The 20,861-nt window shown below is 46.8% G+C and overlaps 1 protein-coding gene across 8 annotated transcripts in view; it reads left to right on the forward strand.

The window, feature by feature from the left end:
- ODF2L (outer dense fiber of sperm tails 2 like) overlaps positions 1–20,861 on the forward strand; it is a 63,617-nt gene that overhangs the window by 10,106 nt on the left and 32,650 nt on the right. For 4 of the 8 annotated variants that reach the window (XM_029063484.2, XM_029063483.2, XM_029063487.2 and 1 more), the window contains 6 exons: positions 2,806–2,908; positions 7,230–7,402; positions 9,444–9,576; positions 15,031–15,162; positions 17,568–17,630; positions 17,763–17,834. In XM_029063484.2, the coding sequence (XP_028919317.1) occupies positions 2,816–2,908; positions 7,230–7,402; positions 9,444–9,576; positions 15,031–15,162; positions 17,568–17,630; positions 17,763–17,834 (666 nt within the window). In that variant the 5' untranslated portion in view covers positions 2,806–2,815. The remainder of the gene's footprint in view (positions 1–2,805; positions 2,909–7,229; positions 7,403–9,443; positions 9,577–15,030; positions 15,163–17,567; positions 17,631–17,762; positions 17,835–20,861) is intronic. The other 4 variants (XM_029063490.1, XM_029063491.2, XM_029063488.2 and 1 more) reach the window with 3 other exon arrangements.

A 20,861-nucleotide genomic window follows, 5' to 3' on the forward strand; every position in this document is an offset into this window, starting at 1 on the left:
CTGGGCCTCAGTGACCTCATCTGTAAAATGGGGATGAAGACCGGGAGCCTCACGTGGGACAACCTGATTAGAACAGCGCTCCGCACATAGTAAGCACTTAACGAATACCCGCATTATTATTATGTGGTACCGGGACTGTGTCTGACCTGACCAACTTGTATCTATCCCAACACTTACAACAGTACTCGATATGTGGTAAACATTTAACGAACACAATAATCATATTCTTTCCAACGTGCTACGGTAGTGGTCTAAGCCACTGCCATAACCTAGGTCTGACTACTCCAGGCTCTTCACAGAACTCCCTGCCTACAACCTCTCTCCTCTCCATCACATTCTGCTTTCTGCTGCCCAGACCATTTTGCTAAAACAGGGTTTGGCACGTATTCGTTCGCTCGATAGTGTTTATTGAGCGCTTACTATGCGCAGAGCACCGTGCTAAGCGCTTGGATATCGTCCCGCTTCTCATAAATATCCAAAGGTTGCCCACCCAACTCTGTGTCAGGCATAAACTCCACTAGCTTTAAGGCACTCCCTCAGCCCCCTTCCTACCACTTACCCCAGCTTCGCGCACGATTCCCTCCTCAGACCAACTTCTCCGTCGGCCGACAGCCTCATCCGTGTCTCTTGCCATCTACCTCGTCCTCACGTCCGCCCTCCTACCCGGACTCCCTCCCCATTCACATCCGGCAGACCGCTACTCTCCTGATTTTCCAAACCCTTCTAAAAGCCCGTTTTTCCAGGAGACCCTCTCCGATTGATCTCCCATCTCCCCACCCCGTCTCCCCGGCTACTGCTGGGTTGCCGAAGCACTCGCGTATTCATCCTCCCTCACCCGGACGTATACGGACCTAAGAGCTCTGTTGCTCCCACCTACTTTTAATTTATTTTAGTGTCCCTCTCCCCTGCTAGGTGGAGGACTGTGATTTCGCCGACCAATTCTATTTTAGTCTCCCGAGCTCTTCGTACGGCGCTCTGACCGCACGTTGGGCACTTGACCCGATCCCTTACCTGACGGATATCATACTCAGATGTTATCGTAAATAATGACATTGACATTTCTTCATTTTTGGAATTTTTCTTTATCTTTGTTCGTACACTAGCCACGATTCATTGAAGACGCTTTCGCCAAGTGGCATTTTCCCAATCATCTAGGGAAGCCGCGTGGGCTAGTGGGAAGAGCCCGGCCCTGGCAGTCAGAGAACCTGCGTTGTAATCCCGGGTCCGCCACTCTTCTCCCGTGTGACCTTGGACTAGTCACTTAACTTCCTTGTGCCTCAGTTACCTTATCTGTAAAATGGGGATTCAATACCTGTTCCCCCTCCTACTTTGACTGTGAGCCCTTGGGGGACAGGGACTATGTCAAACCTGCTTAATTTATATGAGAATAATAATAATGTTGGTATTTGTTAAGCGCTTACAATGTGCCGAGCACTGTTCTAAGCGCTGGGGGAGATACAGGGTCATCGGGTCGTCCCACGGGAGGCTCACAGTTAATCCCCATTTTACAGACGAGGTAACTGAGGCCCAGAGAAGTGAAGTGACTTGCCCACAGTCACACAGCTGACAAGTGGCAGATCTAGGATTCGAACTCATGACCTCTGACTCCCAAGCCGTGCTACCTCGGAATTTACAACAGTGTCCTTGGCAAGTACATAGTAAGTGCTTAACCAGTAACACCGAAAAAAGAGATTCATTCAATAGTATTTATTGAGCGCTTACTATGTGCAGAGCACTGTATTAAGCGCTTGGAATGTACAATTCGGCAACAGATAGAGACAGGCCCCGCCCTTTGAAGGGCTTACGGTCTAATCGGGGGAGACGGACAGACAAAAACATGACCGCTGAGAAGCCAATATAAATAAAAATTAAATATTTTAATAGGGAGATAAGTGGTAAATATGATTCTTAATTATGCAAAAACTAAAGACTAGGATTTCTGTCTCAAGAATTCATCATCATCACTGGAAGTGGGGCGCCCAGTTCTGACGCCTCAAAAATGGTCATTTCCTCAGGTGTTGGCTCCAGGGGTACAGTGAATTTCTTCTCATTATCAAAAAGCATTCGTTTAAATAATACATTTAAGCGCAGAGTTAATTGATGTTGGTATTTGTTAAGCGCTTACTATGTGCAGAACACCGTTCTAAGCGCTGGGGTAGACACAGGGGAATCAGGTTGTCCCACGTGGGGCTCACAGTCTTAATCCCCATTTTACGGATGAGGGAACTGAGGCACAGAGGAGTTAAGTGACTTGCCCACAGTCACACAGCTGATGCGGAGTTCTGTGTTCAGAAATAGAAGGCACGTACCATAACATAAAAAAGATCCCTACCTCCTTAGCCAAGATATTCCATCAGCCACCTTCAGCCCTCCCAGGTGTGTCTGTTCTATTTGTTTAATTGCCTGTTTTTGTTGTTTTAATCCTGTCATTATGAGCAGGGAACGTAGTAAGCGCTCAATCAACGCCGGTGATTGATTGGTCGATTACCATTCATACCAACACTCACATCTCTATTGGACGTTGGTACTTCATGTTATCTTCCCTTCCTCATTGGATTGTAAATTCCTTGAGGGCAGGAGCCGCAAATCCCTTTCATTGTGAGTTCTAAAGAATCTAGTACAGTGTCCCGCACACAGGTGCTCCCGCCATAGTGATGACGACGTGTCTGTTTATTGTTAGATTGTACTCTCCCAAGCATCTAGGACGGTGCACACAGTAAACACTCAATAAATACGATTGAATGAATGGTTATGCCCTTTTGTGGTGTGGAGAAATTTACTTCGATTTCTCTACATTTTCCACAGAGGTTTTAGAATGTCATCACCCCTTCACGAACCCGACGATGACGACGTACTCTCAGCTGGTTCTCAGAGTCAACGGGAGATGTTCCTTCCTGATTTTTCTAATGTAAGTTTGTTCTTGAGGCACGTGATTTCCTCTGCACATAGTAAGTGCTCAGTAAATACTACTGAATGAATTTCCTCGCGATGAGCATTTTCCTTCTGTGGGGAGGGGAGAAGGAAGGAAGCACGTAGCTGTTGAAGGCCTGAATGTCTGAGGTTAGCTAGTTTTCTTAGAACTGTAGGGCCAGAAAGGGCTGGATTGAATCCAAATCACTTAAAACAGCCTTGTCCTTTATCCTGTTTGGGGAAAAAAAAAAATCAACTAATCTTTTGAAATATCCATGGGAGTAGAAGCCATCTGTGTTTCAGTATAAACATTATGTAATCATTAGAGACAGAAGAGAGCTGGTGGATATCTTCAATTTGCCATTTATTCATGTACTGCAAGGGATACGCTCCTAATTTTTTATGGTATTTTGTTAAGCGCTGAATATGTGCCGGGCACTGTTCCGAGTGCTGGAGTAGATACAAACTAATCATATTGAACATAGTCCCTGTACCACATTGAGCCCGTCACTGGGCAGGGATTGTCCATATCTGCTGCCGAATTGTCCATTCCAAGTCTTTAGTACAGTGCTCTGCACATAGTAAGCGCTCTATAAATACTGTTTGGAATGAATGAATGAACATGGGGCTCAGTGTCTTAATCCCCATTTTACAGATGAGGTAATTTAGGCACAGAAGTGAAATAAAAATAATAATAATAATAATGTTGGTATTTGTTAAGCGCTTACTATGTGCCGAGCACTGTTCTAAGCGCTGGGGTAGATACAGGGTAATCGGGTTGTCCCACGTGAGGCTCACAGTTAATCCCCATTTTACAGATGAGGGAACTGAGGCACAGAGAAGTTAAGTGACTTGATGACTTGCCCAAGGTCACACAGTAGACAAGTGGTGGAGCTGGGATTAGAACCCAGATCCTTCTGTCTCCCAGGCCAATGTTCTATCTTATTTCCCTCAAATCTCTATTCATAGGCCTTTTTCTAAACTTTCAGGGAGTTTTATTGTTCTCTTAATCTCCATTCTTTCTGCATTCTGTTAAAACTTTGAGCCTAGAACTCGGTGTCGAAGAGTTAGGACCCAGAAATGTTAATTTAGTTCATCAAACAGACCACGACATTTCATCTGCTCTTGAGTATGTTGAACCTTTGGCTGGTTTATCTATTTTGGTTTGTTTTTACGGCTAGCTTCAAATCCTTCTCTAGGTCATAATCCGCTTTCAACTTTCCACCCTCCTGATAATTCATGAATAACACTCTTCATTGCTGTTAATGATCATCCTGTGATCTTCTGGCAAAATGCCTAATGGGAAGCCGTTTCTAAAGGGTGAAGAATTTGTAGGATTCTTATGCTTTTTATTCTGATAGGTTTAATAGACGATAAAAGTGGTTTCTCTTCGATGTATACTGTTACTTTTTAAAAATGGTATTTGTGAAGTATATGCCCAGGCACTATACTAAGCGTTGGGGTGGGTTTAAGCTAGTTAACCGCGATTTCCAGAGAAGGTTCCCTCCTGTCTCTACCCAACACTTATTACCGATTTGTCCATTCCAAGCGCTTAGTACAGTGCTCTGCACATAGTAAGCGCTCAATAAAAACTAGTGAATGAGTGAAATTCACTTGCCCAACAAGCAAGAGGCTCTGGATGCCCGTCGTCGATTCCAAATTCACGACCGACTCCCTCAGGTCCGAGGCTTGGAGCCCTGTGGCGATGGCACCGGGGACAGTGGCTTCTGGAGACACCCCAAACTGAAATGTGACTGTAAGCGTTTCGCTTTCGGTTACTTAACCTGTTTTGTCAGAGGGCAGACTCAACCCGACACAGGCTACATGCCGACATCCCTTTTGACAGAAGCCTGGAGATTCAATCAGTCGATCGATGAAATTTATTGAGCGGGTACTTATATGCAGAGCACTGTACTAAGCGCTTGGCAGAAATGCCCACGGACCGACCACACATGCTATATTACAAAGTAGTCCCTAGCTTGGGCTCCTGCCCTTTTTGATCTAGACCGTAAGCTCGCCGTGGCCTGGAAACGTGTCTGCTGACTCTCGTACTTTATTCTTCCAGACACTGAGGCTGCTCTGTGCAAAGTGGGCACTCAAGAAACACCAACCACTGATTGATTGATTGCACCTTGGGTTCCCAAATTCCAGAGCCAAATGAAATCGCGGATGAGGGATTCCAAAATTCTAGGGCTACAACTGGAAGCCTCCCATAAGACGTTACTTGGAATGCTCTGCATTAAAATATAGAGTTTCTTATGTGCACTTATTCCACTCAGCCATTTTTTAGAACATCATCATTTGGCAGGCCAATTTAATCCTGACTCTCATAATGCAATTTACAACGGAGTGTTCAGTTCATCCAAAAAAGTTTTATGCACTTTGAGAGTTATTAAACAGAACCTTCTATTTCCCTGTGATTTCTTTATGCTTTTATTTTTTAAGCTCACGAGGCTGCTTACATATGAGCTGCTCTCATTTAAGGTTTCATCTGAACCATGGGAAAAGAGTGGGTGTTCCTGAAATCCCAGGCAGTCCCTGTTCTAGGATATTTTCTTTCAGTTTGGAGAGAAGTCCCTGAGATCTTTGGCAGCTGAGGAGACCATTCGGAGCCTGTCGAGCCCCGCGAGCCCGTTGGTGGGTAGCGATGGCCTCTATCTGTGGCCGAATTGTACTTTCCGAGCGCTTATTACAGTGCTCTGCACACAGTAAGCGCTCAATAAATACGATCGAATGAATGAATCTTGTTCTAGGATCATCTGGAGCAACGTAAAGTGGATCAATCAATCAGTGGTGTTGATTGAGCGCTTACCGGGTGCTGAGGACTGCATTAAGCGCTTGCCCATCGTGAGCTTACAGTCTAGATGGGGAGAAAGATCAATGCTGGCCTTGGGAGGTGGCACAATGCCGTTCTGTTAACCCGAATGTAATTATCTGGGGAAACCAGATATGCACTTGCCATCCCGCCTGGTGAAGCGGGCAAACTCTGTTGTGTGATTCGGTCCAGCGGTTCAGGTTGTCAAGAAGATTGTTTAGTGATTGAAAATTCACAGTGCCAAGTCAGAAATCATTGGAAGCGTTAATATACAATAGGAGCAAAACTGCTTACAGCAGCCTGCCTGGCCATAATTTCAATTTTGATATTAGATAGCTATATACATGGGCTAAATGTCCTTAAGCCCGATTGCATTTCTGACAGTACTCACAGGTATTCAGGAAACAAAATGTTCAGAAATTACTAATAAAGTAACCTTAGGAGAGAAAGGAAAATGAGAAATGTCAATCATGGACCTGGGAAACGCCTCTCCTAGTAGTGTAGAGGAGCGGCGTGGCTTAATGGAGAGGGCACAAGCCTGAGAGTCAGAAAGACCTGGGTTCTAATCCTGGCTCTGCCACATGTCTGCTGTGTGACCTTGGGCAAGTCACTTTGCTTCTCTGGGCCTCAGTTACCTCATCCGTAAAATGGGGATTAAGTCTGTGAGCCCCGTAAGGGAAATGGACTGTGTCCAACCCGATTTTCTTGTATCCACCCTAGCGCTTAGTACAGTGCCTGGCACATAGTAAGTGCTTAACAAATGCCGTGACGATAATGATGATGATAATTGTCATTATTATTATTATTGTTTTATTACAGCACATTGACCAAAAAATAGTAATTGTGGTATTTAAGTGCTCACTGTGTGCCAAACACTGGTCTCAGCACTGGGATAGATCCTAGATCATCAGGTCAGACCCAGCCCTTTGTCCCACAGTACTACGACTACTAGCGCTTAGTACAGTGCTCTGCACATAGTAAGCGCTCAATAAATACTATTGAATGAATACTACTATTGCTAATGAATGAATGATGCTATTTGTTAAGTGCTTACTATGTATCGGGCGCTTTTCTAAGCACTGGAATAAATCCATGCTGATCAAGGTGGGCACAGTCCCTGTCCCACATAGGGCTCACAGTTTTAATCCCCATTTTACAGATGAGGTATCTGAGGCACAGAGAAGTTAAGTGACTTGCCCCAAGTCACACGGTTTGCGTGCGGCAGAGCCGGGATTGGAACCCATGACCTCTGACTCCCAAGCCCGGGCTCTTTCCACCGAGCCACGCTGCTTCCCACGCTACGACTGCTTAAGTGGCAGGCCCTAGGGATTTGCCATTTGAGTCCCACCAAATAAAGTCAAGATAGTAGAACACTTCTATTTCAAGTTGTGAAATAAAGCCGATGTTTTAGCCCTTAACCTAAATGCACGGTAAACCGAAAAAATGCCTGGTGTGAAACGAAGAGGGAGGACGTGGCATGTTTAAAAACGCAATTGTCTCTAAGATTTCAGCCGGCATGAATGAGGAACTCCCGAAACCAGCTCTAAATCCATGTACCGAAGTTCAGGAGGAGTCAGAAAATCATCACCCTCAGGGTTTGGAGCTAGCCACACGTCGCAAAAATAGTTCACGGGAAAACCCTCTACAGCGAAGCCAAAGTCAAAGTGAAATGAGTTGGTATGCTAAATGACGGTGAAAATCCTATCTTTCTATTTCCTTTAATATTTACTGAAGTTTACATTTATGCGGTGCGATCACCGTTAATATGTTGAGCACAGGTTGCCTTTTACAACTCCAGCGAAGTTAGAGAACTGCACTGGACTTTCAGAGTCCATGTTTTTAGATTCATAATAATGGAAAAGCATTGGATGAAAAAAAATTTAGAAATCAAATAGTTGTATAGCAGAACCTTTCCAGGATGTAGCAGATCGTTAGCGCAGTGCTCTGCACATAGTGAGTGCTCAGTAATGATAATAATGGTATTTGTTAAGCGCTTACTATGTGCCAAGCACTGTTCTAAGCGCTGGGAGAGATGCAAGGTTATCAGGTTGTGGTAATGTGGTAGGGCTCCCAGTCTTAATCCCCATTTTACAGACGAGGGAACTGAGAGACAGAAAAATTAAGTGACTTGCCCAGAGTCACCCAGCTGACAAGTGGCAGAGCCGGGATTAGAACGCACGACCTCTGACTCCCCAGCCCGGGCTCTTTCCATTAAGCCACACTGCTTCTCAGCTCTGCAGCAGATGCTGTCGATTGATTGATCGATCGGGATTGGAGTTGAAAGGCACGACTGGAAGCCTTTCGAGGTGGGGATCTCTAGTACGTTCCCCCAAGTGCCTAGTTCTGTGCTCTGTAAAGTCCCCTGCCTCAGGGAAGCTGACAGTGGGGAGGGGGAAAGTCTCTCTAAAACCTCAACCCCCACATTCTCCAGTAGAATCATAATAATCGTGTTGGTATTTGGTAAGCGCTTACTACGTGCAGGGCACTGTTCTAAGCGCTGGGGGGATACGAGGCGATCAGGTTGTCCCCCCGTGAGGCTCCCAGTCTTCATCCCCATTTTACAGATGAGGGAACTGAGGCCCAGAGAAGTGAAGTGACTTGCCCAGAGTCACACGACTGCCAAATGGCAGAGCCGGGATTTGAACCCATGCCCTCCTACTCCCAAGCCCGGGCTCTTTCCACTGAGCCACGCTGCTTCTCTGAGTATTCACTCTTGTATCCCGTTCCTTCAGAACTGCATCAGATACACCCTAAAGAGGGAGTCTTTTCAAATTATCACCCCCCCCCCCCCCCCACCGCTCCTCTTCAAATGCCATCGAGTTGTGTCCGAACCCTAGCGACTCCGTGGACAACCCCCCGTGGCTCAGTGGAAAGAGCCCGGGCTGCGGAGTCAGAGGTCATGGGTTCGGCTCCCGGCTCTGCCGCTTGTCAGCTGGGTGACTGTGGGCGAGTCACTTCACTTCTCTGGGCCTCAGTTCCCTCATCTGTAAAATGGGGATAAAGGCTGTGAGCCTCACGTGAGACAACCTGATCTCCCTATATCTCCCCCAGCGCTTAGAACAGTGCTCTGCACCTAGTAAGCGCTTAACAAATACCAACTTTATCATTATTAACATCCCATCTTCGGTCATAAAGTCGTCCCGGTGTGTGTATCCATAGAGTTTTCTTGGTAAAGCTATGGAAGTGGTTTACCTTTGCCTTCTTCCTGTTAGGATCCCCGAACTCCTGAAGACAGTATTTCATAATCCAGGAGAGAAAATCTCCACGAACTGACATTTGTCAATCTTAACAATTTGTAAATATTTCAGAGAGGGTGGTGTTTATTAAGCAGCTAATGTTGCACGAATAAGCACTGAATTAAGCCCTGGGATGGAGACAGAGCAGTCGGATTAGGCAGTCCCTGGCCTACCAGGAGCTCGCAGTCTAAAGGAGGGGGAGAACAGATATTTAATTCCCACTTTATAGATGAGGAAACTGAGGCACAGAGATGCTAAATGGCTTTCCCAAAACCACACAACAGAAAAGAGGTGGAACTGGGATAAGAACCCAGGTGCCGTACTTTTTTTTTCCACAGGGCCATGTTACGGTCTCTCGCAAAATATTTGAATAAACAGGGAAACTATGAACTGTAATCCGTCTCTCTTCTATATTGATTTTAGTTAAAGCAAGAGAGGATGATGACTGTAATCGATTTGATTTTTATTATTCTTGCGATTAGGCGGAAACCAGACGTCGTAAGTAAAAAAGCTGAATTTCAGGCAAGAATTCAGGAGCTTGAAAGAGCATCAAATGCCGTGGCGTCATTTTTGACACTATTTAAAGGCGCTATTGCTGAAATCAGTTTTACAAACGTGAGTAGCTAAGAGTAGTCACCCTGGTGGGTGGGAGTGTATTGAAAAGTCATTTCTTTTAATCGACAGAATAATAATTACGGTATTTGTTAAACGCTTACTATGTGCCGAGCAGCGTTCTAAGCGCTGGGGTAGATGAAGGTAATCAGGTTGTCCCACGTGGGACTCACGGTCTTAATCCCCATTTTACAGATGAGGTAACTGAGGCCCAGAGAAGTTAAGTGATTTGCCCAAAGTCACACAGCTGATAAGTGGCGGAGCCGGGATACAGCGTGGCTCAGTGGAAAGAGCCCAGGCTTGGGAGTCAGAGGTCCTGGGTTCGAATCCCGGCTCTGCCACCTGTCAGCTGTGTGACCGTGGGCAAGTCACTTCACTTCTCTGCGCCTCAGTGACCTCATCTGTAAAATGGGGATTAACTGTGAGCCTCACGTGGGACAACCTGATGACCCTGTATCTCCCCCAGCGCTTAGAACAGTGCTCGGCACATAGTAAGCGCTTAACAAATGTCAACATTCATTCAATTGATTATATGACATCTACCTTTTTAGTGCAGGTCAAAGAATGTGCCTAGTTTTTTGATGGTAAACTATATGTCGATGACACAAATCCCACAATTTTTTAATGGTATTTGCTAAGCGATTACTATGTGCCAGACACGGTACTAGGTGCTGAGATATGTGTTGGTTGTTGTATTGTACTTTTCCAAGCGCTGTGCACACAGTAAGCACTCATTAAATATGATTGAATGAATGAATGGGTTAGATTCATTGTAATCAAGTAGGACACAGTCTCTGCCCCACATGGAGCTCACAGTTTCATCCCCATTTTTCAGGTGAGGAAACTGAGGCACTCAACAGACAAGTGGCAGTCGGAATTAAAACCGAGGTCCTTTGCTCTTTCCGCCAGGTCATGCTGCTTATAATAATGGTGATGGCATTTGTTAGGTGCTTACAATGTGCCAAGCACTGTTCTAAGCGCTGGGGTAGATACAAGGTAAACAGGTTGTCCCACCTGGGGCTCACAGTCTTAGTGTCCATTTTACAGATGAGGTCACTGAGGCACAGAGAAGTGAAGTGGCTTGCCCAAGGTCACACAGCAGACCAGCGGCAGGGCCGGGATTAGAACCTCCGACCTCTGACTCTCAGGCCCACTAAGCCACGCTGCTTCTCATGCTTATCTATGAACATTGTACAATACAGTATGATGTAGGTAGGATGATCCCAGCTCTGCTACTTGGCAGCTGTGTGACTGTGGGCAAGTCACTTCACTTCTCTGTGCCTCAGTTCCCTCAACTGTAAAATGGGGATTAACTGTGAGCCTCACGTGGGGCAGCCTGATCACCCCGTATCTCCCCCAGCGCTTAGAACGGTGCTCTGCGCCTAGTAAGCGCCTAACAAATACCAACATTATTATTAGGTAGATATAAACCTACCAGGTTGGACACAGTGCATGTCCCACATGGGGCTCACAGTCTTAGTCCCCATTTTACAGATAAGGTGACTGTGGCACCGAGAAGGCCGTAATAATAATAATAATAACGATGTTGGTATTTGTTAAGCGCTTACTATGTGCAGAGCACTGTTCTAAGCACTGGGGTAGATACGGGGTAATCAGATGGTCCCGCTTGAGGCTCCACAGTCTTCATCCCCATTTTACAGTTGAGGTCACCGAGGCACAGAGAAGTGAAGCGACTCGCCCACAGCCCCACAGGTGACAAGTGGCGGAGCCGGGATTCGAACCCATGATTTCTGACTCCCAAGCCCGGGCTCTTTCCGCCGAGCCACGTTGCTTCTCTACAGAACAGACGGGTGGTGGGGCTGGGATTAGAACCCCAGTTCCTCTGACTCCCAGGCCCTTGCTCTTTCCTGTAGACCACACTGCTTCTCAATACGATATCTGAATATCCATGTTCATAAAATATTTATCAGTGAGACAAACCTCATAATTTTTAAGCTACAACATGATGCTGGATTGGGAAGTCAGCGGAGATGGGTAGGAAGGGGCGGGAAAAAACTGCCGTGTGTCGCTCTCACAGTTCTGCCTCTAAGCAGGGTTTGTTTTTTTAACAGTATTAGTTAAGTGCTTACAGTGTGTCAGATAACGTCCTAAGCACGGTGGAAGGTGATAATAATAATAACAATAAAAATAATGGTATTTTTTAAGCACTTATTGTGTGCCAAGCAGTGTTCCACGCGCCGGGGTAGATGCAAGGCAATCAGGTTGGACCCAATCCCCGTCCCGCGTGGGGCTCCCAGTCTCAATCCCCATTTTACAGATGAGGTAACTGAGGCAATGGAGATGTTAAGTGACTTGCCCAAGGTCACACGGTAGACAAGAAGATACAAGGTAATCAGGTTGGACACAGTCCCTGGGCCACATAGGGCTCGCAGTCTTAATCCCCATTTTACAAGTTCATTCATTCAATAGTATTTATTGAGCGCTTACTATGTGCAGAGCACTGTACTAAGCACTTGGAATGGACAGATCGCTAACGGATAGAGACGGTCCCTGCCCTTTGACGGGCTCACGGTCTAATCGGGGGAGACGGACGGACGAGAACGATGGCAATAGATAGAATCGAGGGGAAGGACATCTCGTTAAAACAATAGCAAATAAATAGAATCAGGGCGATGGACATCTCATTAAACAAAATAAATAGGGTGATGAAGATACATACAGTCGAGCGGACGAGTACGGTGCCGGGGGGATGGGACGGGAGAGGGAGTGGAGCAGGGGGAAAGGGGGGAGAAGAGGGTTTAGCTGCGGAGAGGTGAAGGGGGGTAGAGGGAGCAGAGGGAAAAAGGGGAGCTCAGTCCGGGAAGGCCTCTCGGAGGAGGTGAGTTTTAAGTAGGGTTTCGAAGAGGGGAAGAGAATGAGTCGGGCGGAGGCGAGGAGGGAGGACGCGGCCCCGGGGGTCGACGGCGGGATGGGCGACAACGGGGGACGGCGAGGAGGGGGGCGGCGGAGATGCGGAGCGTGCGGGGCGGGCGGTGGAAAGAGAGAAGGGAGGAGAGGTGGGAAGGGGCGAGGTGATGGACAGCCTCGAAGCCTAGAGTGAGAAGTTATGTAACCGAGAAACAGAGAAATCAAGTTTAGTTCTTGGGAGCCCCTTTCACATGCTGTAGAACTTTGTATGAAAGAAAGTTACATAACACTATTTCAACATGACCCAATTGATATCTGACCTTGCCCTTCCTGATTCATTCCTCAAATCAGCAGCCTCCTTCCTACCTTAGCTGCCTGGCCTCCCACACCCCAACCCGACACCTCCCTCCTCTCGCCTCCACCTACTCGCCGTTCCTTGATCTCGTCTATCCCACCACCGACTCTTTCCCACATCCTCCTTTGGGGCTGGAACTCCCTCCCCTTTTCGTATCCAGCGTTCCACTTGGCTCAGTGGAAAGAGCCCGGGCTGGGGATTCGGAAGTCATGGGTTCAGATCCCGGCTCTGCCGCTTGTCAGCTGTGTGACTTGGGGCAAGTCACTTAACTTCTCTACGCCTCAGTTACCTCATCTTTAAGATGGGGATTAAGACAGTGAGCCCCACGGGGGACAACCTGATCGCCTTGTTATCCTCCCCAGCGCTTAGAACAGTGCTCTGCACATAGTAAGCCCTTAACAGATGGCATTCATTATTATTATTATTAATAAAATCTCATCTCCTCTAAGAGGCCTTCCTTGACTGAGACCCCATTTTCTCTCTCCGCCCTCCTCTTTACACCGACTGTGCTCTTTCCTTTGTACCCCTTAAGCACTTTGAAACTCACCCAAGCCGTGTAGTTTTTTTTCTACGTATCATTACACTCTACTCTTTCCCCTAGATTTATTTCGATTATAAATTTATTTCAACGTCCATCTCCCCCCAGTAGACTGTAAGCTGTCTGTGTGCAGGGATCACGTCTACCAACGCTATTGTACTGTGCTTTTCAAAATCCACAGTACAATGCTCTGTTCACGGAAGGCACTCGATATTATGGATCAGGATTAGGGGTTCTCCTTGCTTATCGTCACTCCCGAGCCCTTTCTGCCGAAGGAAGGAGAGGATCAGTACGAGGCAGGAAGGTTTTCTTCGGAAAGAATCAGCACTTCTGAGAATCCCGGGTCAGCAGGACTATAAATAATTCACTCCTCATGTGCTCCGTCACCTGCAGGCTGCGTGATCTTGTTCGGGTCACCTAATAATGTTGGTCTTCGTTAAGCGCTTACTCTGTGCGGAGCACTGTTCTAAGCGCTGGGGGAGATACAGAGTAATCAGGTTGTCCCTCGTGAGGCTCACGGTTAATCCCCATTTTACAGATGAGGTAACCGAGGCCCAGAGAAGTCAAGTGACTTGCCCACAGTCACCCAGCTGACAAGTGACAGAGCTGGGATTCGAACCCATGACCTCTGACTCCCAAGCCCGGGCTCTTTCCACTGAGCCACGCTGCTTCTCTAACTTAACTGATCTTTGCCTCAGTTTCCTCCCAAGAACTAAACCTGTCTCCTCTCCTCCTAGTCAACCCTACGTAGGACAGGAACTGTATCCTGCGTGATTATCACGTATCTAACCCAGTGATAATTACGCACAGCATTTTACTACCAGAATCAATCAGTTCATAGTATTTATTGGATGCTGGACACACAGCATGTCACTACCAGAATCAACCAGTTAATAGTATTTATTGAATGCTAACTGTGCGCACAGCACTGTACAATATAAAAGAGTAGATATAGGTGATCCCGTCTCATAATAATAATAATAATTATGGTATTTGTTAGGTGCTTACTATGTGCCAGGCACTGTTCTAAGTGCTGGGGCAGATACAGATAAGGAGTTTACGAACCAGACGGGGAGACAGACGTGAAAATAAAATACAGATGGATATGTAGATAAGGGCTATGGGACTGGGAGGGGTGTGTATCAGAGTATTTAAGGGGTACACACCTTAGTGCGTAGGTGACGGAGAAGGAAGGCTTTAGACAGGTAAGACCTCTTGGAGGAAATAGGATTTTAGTAGGGCTTTGAAAATGGGGAGAAAGGAGGTCTGTAAGATATAAAGAGGGAATCAGGAGTCAGTGATTCATAAAACATGATTCACTCCGCCCGGTATTCCAAAAACTCAGATGAAAAACCTGGTAGAGCTCCTACTGGGTTTTTAAAAATGTGAACGGAGAGCGGTTCATTTACATGTCGATACGTGGCCGTGACTGAGTCCGAAGAGAGGTTACATTTCAGCCCATTGGCTGGGTTCTTTCGCTTAAGGTTTGAGCAGCGGCTAAGGGATTATTTTGAATGCACCGCGCTAGAACGTGATAGCGTATTACACTTTGAAACAACTTCATTACCAGTTTCTGGGTAGAAAACCGGCCGACGTGTGAAGTGAAGCTCCCCACGCCTTCTCGTCCTGGTAGGGTAGTCGGAGAGGTACTGTAGGTAATCGTAATTTTAAAAGATGTGTTTTTGTATTTTGTCAGGCTCATCGTCTATCCACAGCCACTGTGCTAAAGATTTCCAACCAGAAGGCTATCTTCTCCAAGGAAATAGAGACTTTTAAACGTGCAAAGAAAGTGTTAGAACGCCTCCTTAGAGAGACAGAGTACAAAGAAGTAAGGTAACACTAGTCGGGTGTGACTAGCCTGCCAGTGAGGAACAAGAGTCTTGTTTGGTAGTAGTTTCTGATTCTGCTTTCTCACTTCTCCACATCCTCTTTCCCACGGGAAGAGAGTCAGGTGACCCCATCCAACTGCTGATGGCAGAAGTAGAGGACCCCACATTTGTCATTTTCCCGAACCTCTCCTCTCTCTCCACCTGACCTCCCAAATTTCTCTGTCAACAGATTCCTTGTGTTTTTCACTCCTCGAGTGAATAAGGTTTGCCTTTTGTCTGTCGGGAACGTACAGCTTCCGTTCCTCAGCGGATGCTCCCCAATCCTTGAGTTGTGGGATTTAGTGCGCAACGGTTCCTCGTAACTCCTCACCGTTGGCTTTTAAATGAATAGCAGAGACATCAAGGATTACTCTGGGGACACTCCGCTGGATCTGTTGAGTGCTTACCGTGTGCAGAGCCCCGTACTAAGAGCTAGGGAGGGTAATTCAACACAGTCGTTACACACGTTCCCTGCCCACATTGAGTTTGTGGGTATAATGTAATATAACGGAGTTGTTAGGCACAGTATCTGCCCACAAAAAATTAAATAAGATGGTGGTATTTGTTAAGCACTTACTACGTGCAAAGCACTCTTCTAAGCGCTGGGGGATACAAGGCGATCAGGTTGTCCCACGTGGGGCTCTCAGTTTGAATCCCCATTTTACAGAGGAAGGCACAGAGAAGTTAAGTGACTTGTCCAAAGTCACATAGCTGGCAAGCGACGGAGCCGGGGTTCGAACCCATGAACTGCGACTCCCAAGCCCGGGCTCTTTCCACTGTGCCAAAATGACTATAACATATACGGTGGACGTGTTAAATCCAACCTTGGTTTGGAAACCAACGCCCCCTTTATAACGTTGCCCCCATGAGACGCCATTTTATGTCACCAGCTGTGTTGAAATCTAAGTGCTTTCGTTGATATCGCCGGGCTCTACCACTTTCTCTGTCGACAGATTCCTTGTGTTCTTCACTCCTCAAGTGAATAAGGTTTTCCTTTTGTCGGTTGGGAAACGTACGGCTTCCGTTCCTCAGCTGATGCTCCCCAATCCTTGAGTTGTGAGATTTAGTGCGCAGCAGTTCCTCGTAACTCCTCACCATTGGCTTTAAAAGACTCAATCCCCTTGCCCCCTCCTGCCTCACCTGCTACTCTCCTACACTACAGCCGAGCCCGCACGCTTCGCTCCTCTAATGCCGACCTTCTCACTGAACTTCGATCTCATCTATCTCGCCACCGACCTGTCGCCCGCGTCCCGCCTCTGGCCTGGACGCCCTCCCTCCTCATATCTGACACATAATTACTCCCGCATCTACTTCTGAGCCTTATGGAAGACCCATCTCCTTCAAGAGGCCTTCCCTGACTAAGCCCTCATTTCCTCTTCTCCCACTCACTTCTGTTGTTGTTGCCCGGACTTGCTGCCCATATTCATCGCCACTCCCAGCCCCCAGGACTTAGTAATAATGTTGGTATTTGTTAAGCGCTTCCTCTGTGCCGAGCACCGTTCTAAGCGCTGGGGTAGATACCCCATCGGGTTGTCCCACGTGAGGCTCGCAGTTAATCCCCATTTTACGGATGAGGGAACTGAGACACAGAGAAGTGAAGTGACTTGTCCACGGTCACACAGCTGACAAGCGGCAGAGCCGGGAGTCGAACTCATGACCTCTGACTCCGAAGCCCGGGCTCTTTCCACTGAGCCGCGCTGCTTCCCCACGTACATGGGGGAAGCATGCTTGTGTACATAGCCGTAATTTACTTCTTTATTTTAGTGTCTCTTCCCCTACACTGTTAACTCATTGCGGGCAGGGGCTGTATCTGTTGTACTCTCCCAAGTGCTTAGTACGGTGTTCTGCACATAGTGAGTTCAGTGAGTGCTTAATAAATAAGACTGACTTGCTGGGGTTCACTTTGGGCCGAAGGGGAATTTTGAGGGAGTAGGGATTGTTTGGTGCTTTCCCTCCTCCAAGAACTGTAATCCGCCGGAAGCCACCGAGCCCTGAGACACCATTATTATCAAAGGTATTTATTGAGCACTCACTGCTTGCAGTACACCGTACTAAGCGCTTGAGAGAGAACGATACAAGCAGAGGAAATTTCTGGGCTCATTAGCGAAAATAGTAGCGGTTATACAATGCCATTTTTGCCAGTCAGATGCTGCCAGGAGGGTGCAGTCTTGACTAGAAGACGTATTTTTGGGCCCCTGATCTCCCCAGATAATCAGGCAGAGCCCCCCAAAAGCCCCCAGACCATCCGACACCCCAACCCCCATCAGCCATTCAAGATGATTGCTCAGCTCTCCCCTCGGCTTGGCTCCCGATGACCCAGTCTCCGGCTTTGAACCTCGGTTCCTGACCTGTTTTTCATTTCCAGGAGAATAGCACCCCAGCTGACATTTTGTTGGTGAAGCTAACTGAGATGGAAATTGAAAATACTGTGAGTAATGTTGTTCTTCCTGTATCTTTGGCCAATTCTGTGGCGTTACATTGTGAACTGTATTTAGTTTTGCAATTGTAACCAAACATCTCGATTATAATATTTCTAATGGGCCAAATTTTCTCGACGAAGAACCTCAAGAGAAAAATGCTGGAAAAGGAGAAATGCATCCAAGAGCTCTCGTGTCTGCTTCAGAAAGAAAAAGTAAGGACATCTTGTTCTTAAAGTTGGAATTTTTCAAGAAGAAAAATGAAGTAATTACGGAATGTACATAAGTGTAGTCTTCTCTCAGATCTGTTTCTAGTTTTTCCTCTCTCCAGTCCATTCTTCTCTTATGTACTTGTCCTTACATTCTTCAATTTTTGCTTTCTTTAATTTATTTTATTATTATTATTATTTTTAATGTCTATCCCTCCAGACTGTGAGGTCCTTATGGGCAGGGATTGTGTCTACAAACCATACTGTACTTTCCCAAGCGTTCAGTACAGTGCTCTGCACATGGTAAGTGCTCAGTAAAATGCCGTTTATCGACTCACTTTGCTTTCCAGATAGTTCAGGTAAAACGTTCTGAATACGTTCCTCCCCAACACATGTAACGCAAATGTTGCCCACTCATTTTTGAAATGGTATTTGTTAAGCTCTTACTGTGTGCCAGGCACCGTGATAATAATATTAATAATGTTTGTATCTGTTAAGTGCCGACTGTGTGCGGAGCGCTGTACTAAGCACTGGGGTAGATCTAAGTGAATCAGTTTGGATACGGTCCCTGTCCCATGTGACATTCACAGTTAGTCCCCGTTTTGTAGATAAGGTGACTGATCCCAGAGAAGTTGTGACTTGCCCAAGGTTTCACAGCAGACAAATGGCAGGGCCAGAATTAGAACCCAAGTCCTTCCGACTCCCAGGCCCGTGCTCTATCCACTAGGCCATGCTGCTTCCCATTCCTCTTCGTATGAAACGGAAATTGCTAATCACTGGCTTTAAGGCACTCAGTCAGTTCTCTTTCCCACGTACTACTCTCTTCTCTCACTCGAAGAGAGTGGATAAGTGAGAAGCAGCATGGCTTAGTAGAAAGAGCCCGGGCTTGGGAGTCAGAGGACTTGAGTTCTGATTCCGGCTCTGCCACCTGTCTGCTGTGTGACCTTGGGCGAGCCATTAAACTTCTCTGTGCCTCAGTTCCCTCCTCTGTAAAATGAGGATGAAGACTGTGAGCCCCATGTGGGACAACCTGATCACCTTGTCTCTACCCCGGCGCTTAGAACAGTGCTTGGAACGTAGTAAGTGCTTAACAAATGCCATCATCGTCATTTGTACATTCCAAGCGCTCAGTACGGTGCTCTGCGTATAGGAAGCACTCAGTAAATACTACTGAATGAACGAATCATCATCGTCACCACTACATTCCAGCTTTCCCACAGCATTCCCCTCGAGCTACCTTCCCTGTGCTGACTTCTCATTTACCACTGGTGACCTCCTGCTCCCTCCTACCTTGAAATTCCTTTCTCCTTCAAATCAAGCATATCTGTTGAGCACAGAAGCAGCGTGGCCCAGTGGAAAGAGCCCGGGCTTTGGAGTCAGAGGTCATGGGTTCGAATCCCGGCCCCGCCACTTGTCGGCGGTGTGACTGTGGGCGAGTCACTTCTCTGTGCCTCAGTGACCTCATCTGTAAAATGGGGATGAAGACTGTGAGCCCCACGTGGGACCACCTGATTCCCCTGTGTCTACCCCAGCGCTTAGAACGGTGCCCTGCACATAGTAAGCGCTTAACAAATACCAACCTTATTATGTGGAGAACAACAAACCAAGCACTTGGAAAAGCAGACTGTAATAGAGTTGGTAGGCACGTTTCTTGATCACAAGGAAGTTGCAGTCTACAGTCTATTAAATCACTGCCCTCTGACATCACATCTCCTCCGGGAAACTTTCCCTGAATTATTTTTTAATCGACTCTGCTTGCGAGTCCCGACTGTCGCTTCACCACTTTGGTATCACCTAATCACTTCCGATCTTCCAAAGCCCTTTTATAAATACCTTCCATACACCATTACTTCAGCACTAACTTGATCAGTGAAATTTACTGAGCGCTACTGTGTGCAAGGCACTGTACCAAGTGCTTTGGAAAGTACAGTAGAGTTGGAAGTTATGGTCCCTGCCCTCATGATTACAATTTAATGGAGAATTTTAAAATCTACTGGGGAATTTCATTCATTCGTTCATTCACTAGTGTTTATTGAGCGCTTACTATGTGCAGAGCACTGGACTAAGCGCTGGGAACGAACAAGTCGGCAACAGATAGAGACGGTCCCTGCCGTCTGACGGGCTCACGGTCCGATCGGGGGAGACGGACAGACGAGAACGATGGCGATAAATAGAGTCGAGGGGAAGGACGTCTCGTAAAAACGATGGCGACTAAATAGAATCAGTTTGTAAATAGATAGAATTTGTACACGTTCTCCCTTTGCTTTTTGCCCCTGTGCCTGACTTCCCCACTAGATTGTACGGTCCTTGAGGGCAGGGACCGCGTCTACTTATTCTGTTGTGTTCTCCCCAGATCTTAACTAGTTTTCCACATACAATAGGTGCTCTCATGATAGATCATTAATACATTGCGGAATTTAAGTGTTTACTGTGTACCAGGAATTGCGCTAACTGCTAAAATAATCATGTCAGGTACAGTCCCTTTCCCACCTGGTACTCAGAGTATAAGTAGGAGGGGGAACAGCTGTTCAATCTCTGTTTTACAGATGAGGAAACTGAGGCACAGAGAAAGTAAGTGACTTGCCCAAAGTCACCCAGCTGACACCTGGCAGAAGCGGGATTAGAACCCACGCCCGCTGACTCCCTAGATCGGGCTCTTTCCACTAAGCCACACTGCTTCATCCATCCATCCGTCGAACAGTCAATCGTACTTATTGAGCGCCTACTGCGTGCAGAGCAGCAGGGCCTAGTGGATGGAGCACGAGCCTGGGAGTGGGGTTCCAATCCTGCCTCCGCCACGTGTCTGATGGGCAAATCGTTTCTCTTCCTCAGGGCCCCGGCCACCTTATCTGTAAAATGGGGGTTATTATTATCAATGGTAATTATTGCGCAATTACTGCACTGTACTAAGCGCTTGGGAGAGCCCAGTGATCATTTCTCTATTTATTTTGTTAATGAGGTGTACATCCCCTTGAGTCTATATATACCGTGTTGATGTTGTCTTGTTTTTGTTTCCTTCTGTTTCGCTCCGCC

The sequence above is a fragment of the Ornithorhynchus anatinus genome, chromosome 4, assembly GCF_004115215.2.
Source record: "Ornithorhynchus anatinus isolate Pmale09 chromosome 4, mOrnAna1.pri.v4, whole genome shotgun sequence".
Taxonomy (NCBI): Eukaryota; Metazoa; Chordata; class Mammalia; order Monotremata; family Ornithorhynchidae; genus Ornithorhynchus; species Ornithorhynchus anatinus.